This window comes from Ascidia mentula, chromosome 2, assembly GCF_947561715.1.
Source record: "Ascidia mentula chromosome 2, kaAscMent1.1, whole genome shotgun sequence".
Taxonomy (NCBI): domain Eukaryota; kingdom Metazoa; phylum Chordata; class Ascidiacea; order Phlebobranchia; family Ascidiidae; genus Ascidia; species Ascidia mentula.
In genome coordinates, this window is record NC_138567.1 from 17,290,572 (window position 1) to 17,303,452 (window position 12,881).

Genomic DNA, 12,881 nt, shown 5'->3' on the forward strand with positions numbered 1-12,881 from the left:
AGTTTACAATTGTGAGTGCATGCTTACAATTATATTAGAATGGCGTCCAAGCGTCCTTTCGATTCCAGTGGAACCTCTGACCAAGATGAACCAAAAGCAAAGAGACCAAGTGCAATATTTCCTCCAGTATCCATTGGGGCAGTTGCTTCTTTGGTGGGTGCTGTATCTAATATACCAACAATATATGCGTTATCTTTGCCATTGCAAAATGTGTAATTAGCAAAAACACAAATAATTAACTGATTTGTACAGTCTATCCAGATTGGAATAAAATTGTAATATCTAAATTTTATTGACGAACTGCACAGAAAAAATTGAAATGTATAACATTCGAGAGACTGTGCAATCAATATTTATTGCTTGGAAAAAAAATCTGCTACGATAATTTCATTTTGTATTTTTACATGTAATAAATTGTTGACTTACAGGACGAGCTGAACCTCAAGACTTTGCAGTTTCAAAACAAGAGGTTATGGGAACGCATTGAAGTTCGAAGGCAAGCAGAGACTGAACTTATGGAGCAGATAGAGACAATGCAAGCCAAGCAAACTGCCACGGAAGCGACTTTAAGTCTAGTCAACAGATATTGGGACCAGGTGACCAATAAAAATAAATATTTCCTATTTGTATTTGGTAGTAATGTTTGCATACTGAATATGTTGCTTGAGTTCCATAAAATCTAAATACGAAAAAATGCAGTGATATTTTAGTTATGTACATAGCTGGCTATGAATTAGATATTTAACATAAATGTGGGAGCTTCAAAAAAATCTTTTGTGTTTAGCTGGATGAAAATGTGAAAGTTCTTCTGCAACGAGTTGGAGTTGAAAAAGTTGAACAGAGTTTGTCACAGGATGAAGCAGATAGTGACAAAATGTGTGAGTGAACGTGTGTAATTGATAAGTTTGATTTCCGTTTGTGTTGCCATCATTTTTACAAATTAAAATATAGGTTAAATTGCAAAATTACATTTGTAATATATTTTTATTCAAATATGATTGTGCATTTTATTTATTACAAGATGTATTTTAGCATTTCTGAGGTTATTGGGAGACAAAGAGTTTCAGGATATCAAAGAAAATGTTTCCAGTCGACTTGACTTTTCAAAAAATGCCTTTTCTAAAGCAATTGATGCAATCATGCAAGAAAAAAAGGACAGAAAATCACTGTTGCAGTAAGTAATTGGGTGTTGTTTCAAAATGCAAATGTATCGCTTGATGATTTTACATCACTGAAATGTATATTATGTTATTATCAAACAAGTTGATAAAGCATTGGGCTTGGTTAGCCCAGGATCATGAGTTTAAAAATAAAGCTTGAATTTTCTGGTCTTGCTATGACTCAGGAGAATGCAGCTGTTCCAGCTTGAACCTATTTTACTTTTATATTGCAAAAAATACATGTTTAACTTAAGTGGCACCTCAAGGAGTTATTCACATGATGATTCTTTAGCTTCGTCAAGATGAAAAAACATAGCAAAACACGAACTTTTCATCAATAAAATCATTTTTGATCCTAATGATATTGTTAATTTTATCCAGTGGGTTATTATCATATATTGCAGATCTATTGAAAGTTCTGAATCTGTGGAAGAAGAAATCAAACAGACGTTGAAAAATCTGGAAGAAAATAACAAATCTTTGCAGCAACTTACCACCAAACTTCAGGTACAGCACATAAATAATTTTAAATAATGTACTTGGTCAAATGGTTACAAAATTTTAGCTACTAAATGTAATAAACCCACTTGATGCTCAACATGCAACTTGCATGCAGTCTACAAGGCACAATTTTTATTATATACATTCAGTAATATACATGTTGTCAAACTAAGAAAATGCCAGGGTGCTCATGTAAATGTGTGAATGCAGGCTGAACATTACAAGTTCACCCACGATCGACTTCAACTTGAAGGAAAAATTGAGGAACTGGAAGACAGAGTAGAGGAACTCCAGGAGACGGCTGAAAATGCTCGTTGGGAGTTGAAGAAAACACGTCTGAGGGAGGATAGGTGAAACTGAATATTCTTCTTACACCTGAAAGTTGTCAAATATTACAACAATAAAATGCAGTTGAGAAATTAAAAATAGACAAATGCACTTTTGTGAAAAATGAATTTTTTTTTTATTCAAATAATTTATTACCTGCTAAAATCTGATTTTGGGTAACAAGGTGAAATTACTCTCCTATAAAAACTAAACAAAAACACTTGCTAAATCCTCCAATTGTCCAATGTAACAACAATCTTTTATTTACTTGTCCAAACTCAAAAGATGTTTTCCAGAACGTTTTTAAAGTTAACCAGCAGAAAATTTCTCTAAGGTTAACAAAGCGTTTGGCTGAAGCTCATGACAAGTTAAGCAAGGGAGCAGTGACTGAAGAAAGTGAAAACACATCATCATCCACAACCCAAGATCAAACAACTAAAGTTTGTTTTTCAGTAATTTGATATTTGGAAAAAGTGGTCAAGTTTTGTCTCTCAAATAACTTTATAACTTGTCAAAAACAAAACTTTATGTGCACATTTACAATTTATGTACCACTAAAAGTATTATTACGTATAAGATTTCTTTCTTTACAAAACAAATTAAAAGAACACATTTTCAGTAATTTGTTTTGCTTTGCAGCAAAATGGTTCTGATGAGTTTCAAATAATCGCTGAAAGTCGTTTGGTTGAACTTGAGAAAATAAAAACAGCACACCAAGAAAGTTTGAAGGAGCTGGAAAAGGCAAAGACTGATGTAACTATTAATATTATGTTGCTACGGGTGTTGATAACAAATTTAATTAAATTTTTTTTTGTATTAGCTCAAGAACATTCCGGAATCTTTGATTGTTCAAACGAGTGAATACAAAACCCTCAAATCACAATTTTCTGTTCTTTATCATGAGAGCGTTCAGATGAAAGTTATGTTGGATGAGTCAAGGGCACTTCTTCAGCAGTCACGTGTTTCACACACAAGAAGGATTGAACAGATGGAGGTTATTAATATTTGTTGGCTTTTAAATGTAACCATTGCATGTTAACGCTTGGTAAGTTTTAGCTCCCTTTTCTGCAACCAAAATTTATCAAATTATATGTAGTAGGTAGTGACTGAAGTTGTTTAACTTGTTTGTTAAACAAATGACCATTTTATTTGTGAATTATCTTCTTACAAACATAAACAGGTGATATCTTATTTGTCGCTTGTCCTGCAAAATCTTCAATATTTTGTGCAAAAAAAGCCATAATAAAGTTCAAGATATTTCATAAATTATTTCCTTAACTTATGGTCTTTCTGAAAGACATTTTTTTCAGACATTTATCATGCAAATTCCGCTTTCAAAAACAGGTAGCGCATTAACGTAGTTAAGCCAAATATCGAACAACTTCCGCGAAACACAAGACTTTTTTGCTGCTTTTGTGCATGTGCGCATGTCCAGTTTAACGAAAAACGCAAATACAAACCCTATATTACGTAACAATGCGATTTCATCTGTATCCTCGACGAGTATAATTGTGGTGGAATCGTTTTTAAACTGTGCCTACTAAAAACAAATCTGTAATGGTCTAGGACGTGGTCTTGCACCACCATATACAAATCAATGTTTCAGCAGTAGATAATTTGGAAAATATATAAAAAAAAACAGATAAAATACCAAATACTTGTTCAGCTATTTTGGTGCAATTTTATGAAACAATTGTAACTCTTACAGAGTGCGGCTTCTGTATAGAAATTGTAGCAGAAATGAATAAACTTATAAGGTCGCGCTTTCGAAAATGGTTTCGTAAGCAGGCATCTGTGCAGCGCGATCGACCGAAAAACAAAAAAACAGCGGAGCTGAACACTTGACCGTAGTGTACGTTCCTGCGTAGCGGGAAATTAACCGCACTTTCACCCCCCACAAAACAATGTGCCAAAATGCAGAGGGGGGTGTTCTGACACCAAAACACCCCCCTAGATCCGCCACTGGTCTTTCAAAGATAAGACTGTTTGTTCTGTATAAAAATGGCAACAAGTGTTTGTTTTTGCTGGATTATTTGGACTTACAACAACTTTTTTTATTATAGTGTGATGAACTGCAGTCACAACAAAAACTCCGCAATGAACTTATTCAATTGGAAGACACGTTAGCTAAGGTAAATTATAACAAGGTTCCAGTTTTAAAACCACAAAATATAAGTCTTTTGTGTCCTTTTTTGCTGGTGTGTCGACCCACCCAAACTTTTAATTTTTAAAATTAAACATTTATTAAAAAAAAAAATTTGCCAAAAATGTTGTACACATAAAAAACATATTTGAGGGTTGTTGTCTCTTTTATCAATTTTCAAATTTCCCACACTAACGATTACAACAGATGTTCTGTCTTTAAAGGTTAGACATGATTATGAAGCACTGCATGCAGAACTGGAACAAAATCTTGCTGCAAATGAGCAAGCAGGCCCGGTGAACCGCGAAATGCGTCACCTGATCAACAGTTTGCAAAATCACAATCGACAGCTGAAGGGTGAAATTCAACGATACAAGAAAAAAGTAAAGGAATTGCAAAATGAACTTTCGAAGGTGATTTTCCCAAAAACTAATTTTATAAATTTGTTGCTAAGCGTTTCTTAAAATCAGATTAAGTGTGACAACCTTTTTTATCCTTCACAATCTTCTGCTTAAAACCATTAAAAAATTAGCTAAAAATTTTTTTTATGGGTTTTATGAAAGACTTCTTTATGTTTTTGCTTCAGGTAAAACAGGAGGAATTAAGAAAACTACAGGCTGGGGTAAAACAGGAGACAGATGAAGTAAATGTTAAAACTGAAGTTGAAAGCTGTGAAGAAATCAAACCTGAACCATCAGAAATGGGTGATTAGATAATGTTGATTTTGTAGCGAAGTGTTTCTCAATATTTTTGTTTGGCGGGCCTGTTTGATGATTTCGAAGTATTCATGGACACTTTGGGGTTTTCAAAACAATCTGCTTTTAGATTTTTGTTTGGGTTGGTACATCACATGCTGCAATATGACAAAACTGTACTGTGTTAATAAGAATGTTCCTGTGTCAATTGTAAAAGTTTTGCAAATATTTTTAAAAGTCAAAATATTAGCAATTGCTTACTACACATATTTAGAGGTTGCCAACTGCCGGGACAATTATCAACCACCACCATTCCAAAAAGAATCAGTTTTTGTAATTAGCACAAGGTTTAGACCACTTGAACGTATGGTCACACAAAATAATATTGCACACATTAGTTTACTGAGCATAGCAATCATTTACCTTGCTTTTTTATTCAGGGAAATCGACAGTTTGATGTTGCATGTTGCACCAACATTTGTAAGTTTCTTTTGTTTGTAGCAGAAAGTTCTCAGCAAATCAGTGACGAAGATAAAGAAATTTTGCAAGAAAAACTTCTAGAGAAAGATCAAAAAGTTGAAAGTTTACAAAACCAACTGAAGTGAGTTATTCTGATGTTTAGTTTTATGTTTATAGGAAAAAAATTATTATGAAGATAAAATATTTTATAGAGTTTTATTGTAAATAATGAGGAAATATTTACAAAATCTGTTGAAATATTTAATTTTTAGGTCAAGTGAGGATCAAGTGAAAGAACTGAAAGTTTTGCTTGACATGTACAAAAGTTTATCAAAAGAGCAACGCGAAAAGGTGCAAATAATGATAATGTTTACAAACTATAACACCAGGTCTTTGTGATATTTTATGTTGCATCTTTTATGCAACTTTTAAAAAACAGACATAATGTAGCACGTTCTCATTTACTATTCTTTTTCCAACATTTATTTAGATTTGTCATAATAGTATGTAATTTGGTGGTCATTATTATTTTTTCCTTTCAAGTTACGCTGTTTTTATCATTGCATTATCTTTTGTTTGGAGCTTGTTATTTGTCAAGTCATGTTTTGTGTGGGCAACACATGGAAGAATTATATTTTGTTTTCAGGCAGAGATTATGGCAAGTGAGAAGGATGCTAAATCCCACTTCCAGGACCTGGAAGAGAGATGCAAGTCTCTCCAAGAGAAGGTGAACTCCCTAGAAAAGAGGAGTAAGAGCTTGGAGGAACAACTTGCATCCACTCAAGAGGAGATTGAGAAGAAGGAAGATATGCTAGAGAAGGAACAACTAAGAGCAGAGAGAGCAGAGCAGAGAATGCCACGAGGTCCAGATGCTGAAACGATGAGAAAGATTAAGGTTGTTTGTTTTGTTTTCTCATTGTGCTTTTTGTTTTAAAAATGTATATGTTACTTTATAGTCATAAAATCACTGACCTAGTAGTGCTAGCTGACAAAAATCAACGTAGCAACATTATCCTATATGCTGAGCAAATTTAGAAAATTGTAACTTCGAAAATTATATTTTGTTGTCACTTTTTAAATTAAGGGATTGAAATTAGTTGCTGTAAATATCTCCAAAAATGTAAAAAAGAAGAAATCTTTACAATAATTACCTCATTTTATTGTAACATCAAATAAACCATAATTTACAAAGTCTTGATATGTGTATCAGGTTTTGGAAGAGACAATTACCGAACTTAGTAGAAATGTTGCTGCGACGAAACAGGAGGAAGAAGCTTTACTATCAGAGATGGATGTGACAGGTCAAGCGTTCGAAGACATGCAGGAACAAAACATGAGATTGTTGCAACAATTGAGGGAGAAGGACGACGCAAACTTTAAACTTATGTCAGAGGTAGAGAATTTTTGTTTACAGTTTCATCACAAACATTGCATTTTTATGTTGGGCTGCTGGTATACATTATCGCTATTCTCAAGCACAATAATGTTCTGACTACTATATTTTGTTCACTTCAAAACCCCTATATTTTTCACTTCATAATTATTTTTCTGCTTGTATGCAGGCAATGTAAAGTAAATGTAAGCTAAAAGCGAAAATCCGAATTTATAAAAAGAATCAAATCAACATAGTTTACTCAGGCCAAGAGGTTAAAGGCATGCATGGATGTTGCGCAGTACTTTAAGTAACAATTTAACAATGCAGAGAATAAAAGCAAATCAAATGCAAAGACTGTTACAAGAAGAAAAAGCAGTTCTTCAAGATCAAGCATTGACACTTCACAGTCAGGTAACAGTTTTTTTTTCAATTAATGTTAAAAAAATTTTCTCCTTGTTTTTTTTTTATTCAGTTACAATAGTAAACGCCATGGATATAATATTGTTCATAATGTAACTTACATTGTTAGATGGAATTTTATAAACACACTGTTGCGCAGGTTGAAGCTCAAAACCAGGTTGTGAGAAGATTGGAAGAAAAAGAAAGAGCTCTACAAACAAGTTTAGCAACAATTGAAAAAGAAATGATTCTCAGAACGCAGGCCATGGATCTTCACAAGAGAAAGGTTTGTTTTTGTGCTTGGTGGTTAAACATAAAACATCTCCTATCATTTTACTAATTGTTTCATGTTTCCAATAAATGTTGATGACAATTAATAAAAAATAAAATGTTGGTTTGTTCATGTATTTCAATGCAGTAATAAGCCAATGTTAGTTGATTTACCTAAAAGAAAAATCAATTTCTCTCTAAACATAAATGTAGTAAAAACCGAAACAAACAATGTTTCCATTTAATTTTTTATCTTCACTTTATTTAACAACTTCAGGCTGTTGAGATGACACAAATAACAGAAGATGTGAGGAAGGAGATGGAGAAACAGAAGGAACGCATGAATATTCTCGAGGAATCAGTGGACCGGAAAGTGGAAAGTTTGGAGGAGGAACATTTTAAACTGAGTCGATTGCAGGTAAAAATCATTGAACAAATTCCCTACCTTAGGACAGAAAGGGTAAAAGTTATGTGCTTCAATATTAAACTTAAATAGGGATGTTTGTCTTTTAAAATGTACACAGATATCCCACTGACTTATTATATGTGGTCTTAACTACTTTCCTTTTGTTTTATCATTTTAATATGATTTTGTTTAAATATTTACTACAACATGTGTCTCAGATCATAACTTCAATCTGCATTAATTTGGATTATATTCATAAGTTTTAATAACTGCTTGAGTTTTTACCACAAGTTGACAAATCGAAGTGTTTTGTTGATGTTTAAGTTTGTTGTTTATGTAGGAGGATGGAGCTCGTTTAAGAAGAAAACTCGCAAAACATAAGAAAACTGAGGGGTTGTACAGTGCTGACGAAGTGCTGATGGAGGAAATAAAAGAATACAAGGTAAGATTTTTATGGCATTCGCAATTGTTGCATAAACGTAGCCATTGTTATGGACATTGAGTTACTGGGATGATGCAGTAATTCATGTTAGACTCTGGCATAAATTTTGTTTTCTAAAATGATGAGTTTTCGTCAAATCAACAATGTACCATCTAAATAATATGGGGTATTTACACGTTGTCATTCGTAAGCACACCTTCACCTTTTTTATCGCATAAATCGCCAACAGCATTAACACGTTTTTCTGTCTAGACCAAACTGCGCTGTCCGTGTTGCAACGTCAACAATAAAGACGCAGTTTTGACGAAATGCTTCCACGTTTTCTGCATCAAATGCATTAAAACTCGCTACGAGACAAGACAACGAAAATGTCCCAAGTGCAATGCTGGGTTTGGTGGAAACGACTTTCATCGAATTTACATCGAATGATTCACCTCAAAATCATTTGATTTGTTCTGAGTGTTACAAATGCGCCATGGCTTGTGGCAAAAACATGTTGCCTGTGCTTATTTATCAAAAGTACCCAAGAAACGGTAGCAACACACTAAAATATTTCTCCAATGTTGCAGTTTGTGAAATGCGCCCACAAAAATGTCACTTCTGTTTGTACTTCTTGTGCTCAAATTGCCAATTCCGTTATTTTGTGACCATAAAAATGTCATTTTCCGTGTCTTCTTTTTCCCTAAATCGCTGCTGTTTCATGCACTGATTATAAACCAGCATTATAACGTTACAATTTGTTTATTTTCGAGGAACATTCTTATTCTAAAGATGAAACACGGCTATTCGTATTGAATAGAAGCTAGAAATGTGTGAATTTTTACAGTAATGATTTATTTTAGGTATTTTACTCCACTTCCATGCAGGAAACAGTTTTCCAGTTAATTCCACTCTGTCTGTAGAACGGCGAAGTCCATATACATTAGGCGTCGTGCTCTTATTTATTGTACGAATATCAGTTTGTGCGAGGCAAAAAGTAGATTGTGATGTCATGCAACTCGGCAGGAGTCATCGAATGTTGACAGTCATGACGTTTTTCTTGCGTCCATATTTACAAACCTCTCATCACAGCGAGTTTGTAACCAAACTGAAGGATTTTTTGATGTACGTTTAGAGGAGTGGAGGCAGACACGTACCAAGTCAAACACATAGCGTTAATCATTACTGCCAAGGGTCTGTTTGTGTTCAGCTTACAACTCCACTTACACTGAACAGTTATTGGACGTCGATCCGTTCACCAACTTGATAATGCGTGCCAACCAGTTAATTTTTGTTTAAATGCGCACTCACAACTTATGCTCGTTAGTTTGAACAACCTCCACATTGAATCGGATTTTTGTCACGGGCTTCTATTTCAAAATGAAACAAGCAGTGCAATGTGGATGTGTAGTTTACCTACTGCAGAATTTGCTTGCGCCGTTAATAACGTTTTGTTTCTGTGATTGCTTTTACGCGAGGGTACGTTTTTCGAACCAGTTATTCGCAATAAAGAAGATAGTGTGTTGTTTGTGGCAAACACCAAAACAGTTGGAGCTGTTATTAACATTGTCATGTTTAAAAGAAAATGTTTCGGCAAAAACTTATGCCAGTTGTTATTAACTAATTAAAAACAAAGCTGGAACTTAACATTTGACTTGCTTTAAACGTTTATAATTGAAGTGATTTGTTGTGATTCATATGGTCACTATAGCAAATGTATTTAGACAGTGTAGAAGAAGGTGATATATTCTTGGCCTAACCCGTGTGAGCACAAAAAAGATTGACCAGGTAGGCAATAACAAAACTTTGCTGTCATTTGTGACGTATGGGCTATAGTCTGTCAGGATTGTAGTTAAATCTGTTTTTGATGTCCCTGTAGAATGTGTGGATCGACACTTCTATACCTCAATACTGCAAGGGCTTTTTCAAAACGTGCATTAACAAAGGTGTACATTTCCACTTTGTAAAACACGAATTCAATATTATGTGTATAACTATTAATGATCGACTGGCCTGAGAAAACGATTGGTGAACTTATGTGTCTTTGTTGATAAGGTGTTGGCACCAATTGGAAGATACTTTTATACCGGGTCACAAAGTTTTTTTCCAAACTTGATCCACATATAAGTCTACGTGACATGCGAATATTAACGCTACGATTTCGTGTAGAATTCGAAATCAAATATATAATCAAAAATTACAGATAGGGCCCTGTTCACACCTTTTCATTAAAATTCGCACAGATTTCTCTTTTACACAGATTTTTATGTTTGGAAAATACTTGTGACTGTAAGGTTCGAACCTCACCAGCAAACTGTTGAATCCGAATAAACAGTTTATTATCAGGCTGTGGGAATAAATCCCAAGCCGGCGAATAGCTTGTAGAGTCTCAGTAATAATAGCAGTGTAACAGTAATACGACAGAACAAGTAGAATCGAATGGAATCAAATAGAATGAATTTACAGGTACACACTGGGCTTTAAAGCTCTCCATACTGAGAGCTGATTGGTCAATAATGTCACGTGATATCTTGAGGCGCTTGAAGTAATATAATACAAGAACATAGGTGTGATGTGACATAAGCATAGGAGAACATTTTATGTGGTAAACAGGATGTTAAATGAATCACTTTACTCGAAAACATTCGATGGTTAAATCATTTGAGTCACATTATGGGATTATACAATACTTGTGCAAAGCTGGACGCAAAACATTACGCAATACAAGCACTGGTTTCTGTGACGTATGTTACATGACCCAGGGTAGTAGTATTTTCCGTACCAATTGGCATGAAACAGAAAATAGGCTTGAGCTGAGAGGTAACACCCTCCAAATATGTTGAAAGCACACCTAACATGAAAAATTTTATCGTCTGTTAGCTAGTTATCAAACAATCCTTTGAATAGGCGTTAAATTTCCGGTGTCCAGCTAATGCCCTTATCTACGACACAAGTGGGCTGTATGTTTGCTCACAATGGGAAGATGATTTTTCGAACGTGCGCGGTCAGACGTTTTGTCTCATACATTCGCACGTGCCCGATAATCATGTTCGGCTGCCTCTGAACACAAAGTCAATCTATTATTCTGTTTGTATTAGGAGAGATAATATTTCTTGCGGGCATATTTTGTTACAGTCCCTTCCTTTATAGTTAGCTACGCCCAACATCACAAAGGCTATTATTTTGTAGCCTTTTCCTGGCTTATTCAGGTTAATAGAAATTGTAAATTTTATCACAAAATACAAAATGAAATTTTATTTTTAGGTTACGGTTAAATTCCTTTAGTGTAAAATTCTGATTTGACAACTTTTCGAAATGAAATATTTTTGATTTGGTTTTGATATTACTGGCGCAAAATTTTGAACTCTTTGAAGCAATGTAATAAAATTTTAAAACTCGCATTTTAGTTCAATATTAAACAAATTTAAAGGGTAACCATTTCTTTACATTAGGTTCAGTGTATTTAAAGCCACCAAGGTGACCACCTGAATCGAAGAGTCGCCGTTTTAAAACTGCTCATAAGCACTGAAGCGCGAAAGCACTCCGTCAGTTGGTCGCAAGACCATTGTTTCAAAACAAAGGAAAAACCGGGAGTTCGAATACCGCTTAACGTGTTACTTTGTTTAGTGTGGGAATCAAATTTCCCAGTCGGTGGCTAATGATCCTCTTAGGGCAGGCGATCAGTAACATTATAGTTTATAGGCTCCAACCCTCATTCATCCTTTTAAATGTGGGCCAGCGCTGGGAGGTTTCTCTGCCATTATGCGACGCCGCCTTTTGGCCTTACATTAAACCTTACTTGTCAGATTGACATCAGGTTTTTAGGACATTCTTATTTTGTCATATCCAACAAAGGCACTTGTTGCGAGAAAGTCAGACAATCAAAACGGACATTCTGCTGATGTCTGAGTTATGATGCTAGAAAGTAATATTGTCTAGTTTCCTGTACGACAATAAAATAATAATTATTGAAGCGTAAGATTTGTTTGCAAATTTGTAGTTTGTGGAATCATAGAATAGTGGAATTGTTTGATTGTTAATTGGACCTTGTCTAAAATGAGAACAAGACACTTTTGAAAATGAGAAACAGTTCATAAATTTTTTACTTTTGTTTTGACTTTTAACCCAAACAATCTGCGCTTCAGCAATGTTACACCTATCCATGATAATGCGCCCATTGTGAGCAAACAGTATTATTTGTAGTTGTAAGGTTTATTTGAAAAGATGCAGGATTTCACTCTAAAGGTTTTTAATCGTTTGTTTAATTTTGGTAATACGTTGATGATTCAAAGAAGTTTTACGCCGTAATGATGAGTGGTTTGTTACCGAAAGTGAAAATGCTGTGACAGGTATAGAAGCACTGATTTGTGTAGAAGTATTCGGTAAATGACCCGTTTTGTGAGCAGGCGGTTTTCTTTTGGTGCACATTGATCGCGCAGACCATCAAACGTTTTTCGAATATTAATGTATTGTTTATTTTTACTGTGCGGATTGCCGATAAAATTTAAAAATGTGCGGGAGGAAACATACTCTGTGTACCACATTTTTTCCAATCTGGGGTGCGAGCAGGTGCTTATTGATTAAATGTCGGCAGGATTTAGGAACAAAACATAAACCTATTTGCTCATGCTTTTTGCTGTTTGTAAACTTGTTAGATCAAGGTTCAAGGTTGTTGAAATGTTATTTTAAATAAGAATCGTATAAAATTGTATTTCGCATTTTGGT

The 12,881-nt window shown here is 34.4% G+C and overlaps 1 protein-coding gene across 1 annotated transcript; it reads left to right on the forward strand.

The window, feature by feature from the left end:
* LOC145890659 (E3 ubiquitin-protein ligase BRE1B-like) lies at nucleotides 1-8,923 on the forward strand. Its single transcript, XM_082981788.1, has 21 exons — nucleotides 1-153; nucleotides 429-596; nucleotides 785-878; nucleotides 1,033-1,174; nucleotides 1,565-1,667; nucleotides 1,872-2,011; nucleotides 2,323-2,428; nucleotides 2,628-2,741; nucleotides 2,809-2,982; nucleotides 4,052-4,120; nucleotides 4,356-4,544; nucleotides 4,718-4,835; nucleotides 5,328-5,427; nucleotides 5,558-5,636; nucleotides 5,932-6,180; nucleotides 6,496-6,678; nucleotides 6,988-7,071; nucleotides 7,220-7,345; nucleotides 7,607-7,747; nucleotides 8,076-8,177; nucleotides 8,430-8,923. The coding sequence occupies exons 1-21, from the start codon at nucleotides 40-42 to the stop codon at nucleotides 8,604-8,606; spliced, it is 2,772 nt and encodes a 923-aa protein (XP_082837914.1). The 5' UTR covers nucleotides 1-39; the 3' UTR covers nucleotides 8,607-8,923.
* The last annotated feature ends 3,958 nt before the right edge of the window (nucleotides 8,924-12,881 follow it).

Coding starts and splice junctions, on each gene's coding strand:
- LOC145890659 (XM_082981788.1), top strand. CDS start 40: ATGGCGTCCAAGCGTCCTTTCGATTCCAGTGGAACCTCTGACCAAGAT. Junction 597..784: donor TCAACAGATATTGGGACCAG/GTGACCAATAAA, acceptor TTTTGTGTTTAG/CTGGATGAAAATGTGAAAGT. Junction 2,429..2,627: donor CCCAAGATCAAACAACTAAA/GTTTGTTTTTCA, acceptor TTTGCTTTGCAG/CAAAATGGTTCTGATGAGTT.